Raw genomic sequence first — 4586 nt, forward strand, 5'->3', positions numbered from 1 at the left:
ATCCTAGACAAGAAATACCTGTTTTTCATATTTAATAAGTCATCAATAGAATATGGTCTAGAAGGTTAATCAGAGAAAAGAAAACAATCTGAAATATTTTTAATTTACAAATTTTAATCCACTTTAGAATGCTATTCGCAGCCACTGCAACATGAGTTCAATCCTCAGTCAGGGAGGTAACCCACATGACATGGCCTGATCCACTCACTGCTGCCTCAGCAGTGTATTTCAGTTAATCCACCTGTTCTGTTCTCAACTATTTCTGGTAAATCCTCCCAAACCCCTCCCGCCCCCCCACCTCTGGCCTATACCCCAGTTCTTGTATGCACAAAAATACAAATCCTTCAAAAAATAAGTGTCATGAATTTCCCATAGACAAAAAAAGAGAGCTGTGGTCCCATAAACAATCACAGCCTTAACCCAGCTACCTTATTACTTACCTCAGGCTGCATTAAGAAAGAGTCCTGTATGTGATCTCGAACCTCCTTTAGGAAGCTTGGATGGCTACCTACCTAAAAGAGATAATAAAAGACTTTATAAAAGCATATAAAGAGCTTGGGTGGTAGGCATGGTATGATGACATAAATTTGAAGAGGTATGAACTTATACCCAAAAAAAACAAATGTTCCCTAAATTAAATTATAGCATTTTTTAAAAAGCGGCCCTCCCTGGTGGCGCAGCGGGTTAAAGCACTGCACTGAGAAGCTAAAGCCACTTCCACACAAGTTCGATCCCCGCCTGCCCCGGAGGAGACCACATGGCGCGGCAGACGTCTCCTGACCCGCCCGCTGCTCCCCTCAGCAAGTGTACTTCGTTGATCTGCCTGTTCTGCTCCCCTCTCTGTCTCTGGTGAAGTCTCTCACTGCCCCTGAGTCTCTGGCCTGTACCCCAGTTCTGTATGTACAAATAAATAAATCTTAAAAAAAAAAAAAAAAAGCAAAGAAAGGCTGCTGAATTGAAAAGTAAATAAGCAACCTATAAAAGGTGCTTAACTACCTGTTTTAACTTACTAACTCATTCTGACTTTAACAAGTACCAATCTTCCTTATCCCTAGTGTTATTGCACAATTCACAGAATTACTAAATTTTAATTATTCTATAGAAAAAACATTTAATAATAAAGTAATATAATAATGGAATAACAAGTTAAAGACAGATGCTTAGATCTCACATCTAAAATGTTTTTAAAAATCACTGATTTCAGGCCCTCCCTGGTGACCCATAAGAAGCTTAAGCCGCTTCTGCAAGAGTTCGAACCCCGCCTGCCCCGGAGGAGATCCACGTGGCGTGGCAGACCTCTCCTGACCCGCCCGCTGCTCCCCTCAACAGTGTACTTCGTCGATCTGCCTGTTCTGCTCCCCACTCTGTTCCTGGTGAATCCTCTCACCCTCCGCATCTCTGGCCTGTATCCCAGTTCTGTATGAATAAGTCAATAAATCTTTTTTAAAAAAATCAATGATTTCTCTTAATGACAATATATTCATAGATATCATTGAAGTTTACTAATACTTATGTTATCTCAAGGCATTCTAAATAAGTGCTTAGAGAATATGTAGATTACAATATTCACCATCTGCAAGTGAGCTGTTTTGTTTTAAAACTAATATGACAGCTACTAGCACCTATGAATAGACATCCTTATTCCTTACATAAAAGTTTTAAAGAGCCATGCTTCCTGCTTTTCATAAAATTAAAAATATTATGTACAGATGGAAGATACTGAAAGGTAAAAATAGTATTTATATATAGTTTCCATTGCAAAAAAAGATTATTCTTTACCTGCGTCATTATATTCCAGAAACTAACAGCAATGGAGATACAGATGAACAGCAAGGTAGCCAAGTTTAATGTAAAGAAAAAGGTTAAATAGGGAGGGAAAAGTGGGAACCAGAAAAGATCACCCAGTATACAATCTTAGTTAAGAGCCAAAAGAAGATATTCACTACAGTATTTTGTCTTAATCTGCAAATTTTGATTTTTGTCCCTTTAACCACAATAACATATGCATATACTCCCATTTATTGATTTACAACTTGTGAACTTACACAGTATGTAAATTATAAAAGAAGTCTGACAAGATGGTGGCAGAGTAAAGGCAAAAGACTTGACATTTCCCTATACTCATAACTAAATTTCAACACAACAGTCAATAACCCCTGAAAATTGAAGAACTATAATACAAATCAGGAACAATGATATGGCAAGTAGGGAATAAGAAAAACTTAAATTGAACTGCAGTAAACCACTAAAAGGACAGTAAAACCCATGAGTGAGAGGACAACTGCTGTATCAAATGTCCCTACAGTTCTTGACTCAAGTTCTTGAAACTACACACATAAGGGGATACACAAAATTGGTATTAAGTACAAAGTATGCACTACCAGAAAATTGTAGGGTACAGACTGATGATTAAAAGTTTGAGCCTGAAGCTCCCAGCATTGTGAGATTTCCAGCTAGAACCTGAACTGGTGGTGTAGGACAAAATCTATTATATGACAGGGAGAGAGGAGTAGCCCTAAAGCCCCCAAAACCTGCCTGCTCTAAGTGGATTCTGCCATCCGTCGCAACAAGATAAAACATATAAAACTTTAATGAAAAGGGACATTAATACAGTGAATATACAATAAGGAACACAAAGAATATAACTTCTAAATCAAACACCTGAAGTTACCCATCCCCTCGTGGGCAAAAGTCAACCCAAAAGGGATTGGCCCAAAGCAAGGCCTGAAACCCTGCCACAAGACTCAAGCATCTTCTGGCTGGGACCCATGGAAAAGGGTCAGAAATAGCCAGAAAATCTGAGAGCAAAAGAGCACAATCAAAATCAATATAAACAACGTCACAGTCACCTCCCTACCGGTATCTCACCCACATCTGCCTTAACCAGGCCAGGGTCAGGAAACATGCCAGGTTTCTTCATCACATATTTGCTGCTCCATGTGGCTTCCTTAGGTCTCCTACTCCATCCTGCTTCATTCTCTTCTTTTCCCTTCTCTTCTCACCTTTTTCTCTGCTCAGCTCCACCCTCCTTCTGGGTGGGGCAGGGAACCTGGAGCTTCCCCTTTTCCTAGATACCACCCTGTTACAGTGGCAGAGAGGGAAAAAAGGGTGGAGCAACTAGGTCTCCTTATAGAAGAGGCTGCTACTTACAGAGACTGGAATATTCAAAACACCTCTTTCTGCCTAAGGCTTAAACTAAGACTACAGATGAATACTTAAAGAATACTTAAAGTTTAAGCAGCTGTTACCAACAAACACCCCCAGGATAAGGAAAAGAATGCAACTCCAAGTTTGTGTCCCCATCTCAACTACCTGACCAGCACTGCCTCTAAACTTCAAACACTGTCTAGAGTTAAAAGGTAGACAAGAGACCTACAAGACACTCAGAAAAGGGGACTATCCTAGAAGTGAAGAAGTAATCACTGAGGGTTGCCAACATCAACTCTGATAACACAGAGAACAGCAGGAAGGTTCTATCACTAAAGTTCACTGGAGGTGTCCTACTGAGCCAGTTATTTTTTACCTATTACATCATGCCAGCACCAGTTCTCCCATCAACAGGTGAAAAGGCAGCAAGCAGTCTGAAATCTCTCCCTACAATTCATAAAAAAACTAAAATTGAAGAGACAGGAAAAACAAGTACTATAGCAAAAAACCCCTGAGAGAAGTCTCAATCCATCAGATGTGCGAAAAACCCCTGAAGGAGTTCAAGGTAACAGATTTAACAACGCTCAAGAAATGAAAAATACAATGGACAAAATAAAACAGGAACAGAATAAAGACCAAGATAACAAGACAGTTATAATCAAAACAAAGAGATCTAAAAGAACATTATTACTAAATTAAAAAAGAAACTGACAGCCCTAATAGTAGACAAACACAACAGAAAGAGTTAATGAGCTTGAAAATACAATGGCAGTTAACATACAAATAGAACAAAGAGAAAATGAATTTTCAAAAAGAAAATAGTGTAAGAGCTTTTGGGAAAAAAATCTAAAAGAAATAACATCCATACAGTCAGTTCTAGACAGAGAAGAAAAAGAACAAGACAAAGGAAATATATTTAAAGAAAAGCTGCTGAGAACCACCTCAAACTGAAAAATGAAGTACACACCATGATCCAAAAGGCTTAAAGAGTTAAAAAACAAATAAAACCAGATATAATGTACCAAATCAAAATATGATAAAACTGTTGAAAAACAATAGCAACAACAGATAATGAAACATTGGAACAAAAAATTTTACCTGTGAAGGAACACCACTAGACAAACTTTTAATAGAAATGCTATAAGCAACAAGAAAATGGTAGAAATTCTCAATTTCTCTCTTTCCCTGGCTCTCCTTACTTCAGCCTCCCTGTAGATTGACCAACAGTGTTATTTTTCATTTAAAAAAAAAAAACACTTAAGACATAAAGAAGGATAAGGTCATTACCGAACTTAAGACATAAAGAAGGAGAAGGTCATTACCGAAAAGTAAAATTAAACAATTTAGCAACAGGAAACCATGCAAAAAAAAAAAGGGTTAGAGGTCTTATTAAAAAGCAACAGAGGGGCCCTCCCTGGTGGCGCAGCGGGTGAAAGCAC

General features: G+C 38.4%; 1 protein-coding gene across 4 annotated transcripts in view; it reads right to left on the bottom strand.

The window, feature by feature from the left end:
* Window positions 1-4586, bottom strand: part of ZMYM2 (zinc finger, MYM-type 2) — a 133525-nt gene that overhangs the window by 61243 nt on the left and 67696 nt on the right. For all 4 annotated transcript variants that reach the window (XM_012723330.1, XM_012723329.1, XM_012723331.1 and 1 more), the window contains one exon: window positions 441-512. In XM_012723330.1, coding sequence (XP_012578784.1) covers window positions 441-512 — 72 coding nt within the window. The remainder of the gene's footprint in view (window positions 1-440; window positions 513-4586) is intronic.

Source organism: Condylura cristata, unplaced genomic scaffold (genome assembly GCF_000260355.1).
Source record: "Condylura cristata isolate star-nosed mole 26May11 unplaced genomic scaffold, ConCri1.0 scaffold00010, whole genome shotgun sequence".
Classification (NCBI taxonomy): Eukaryota; Metazoa; Chordata; class Mammalia; order Eulipotyphla; family Talpidae; genus Condylura; species Condylura cristata.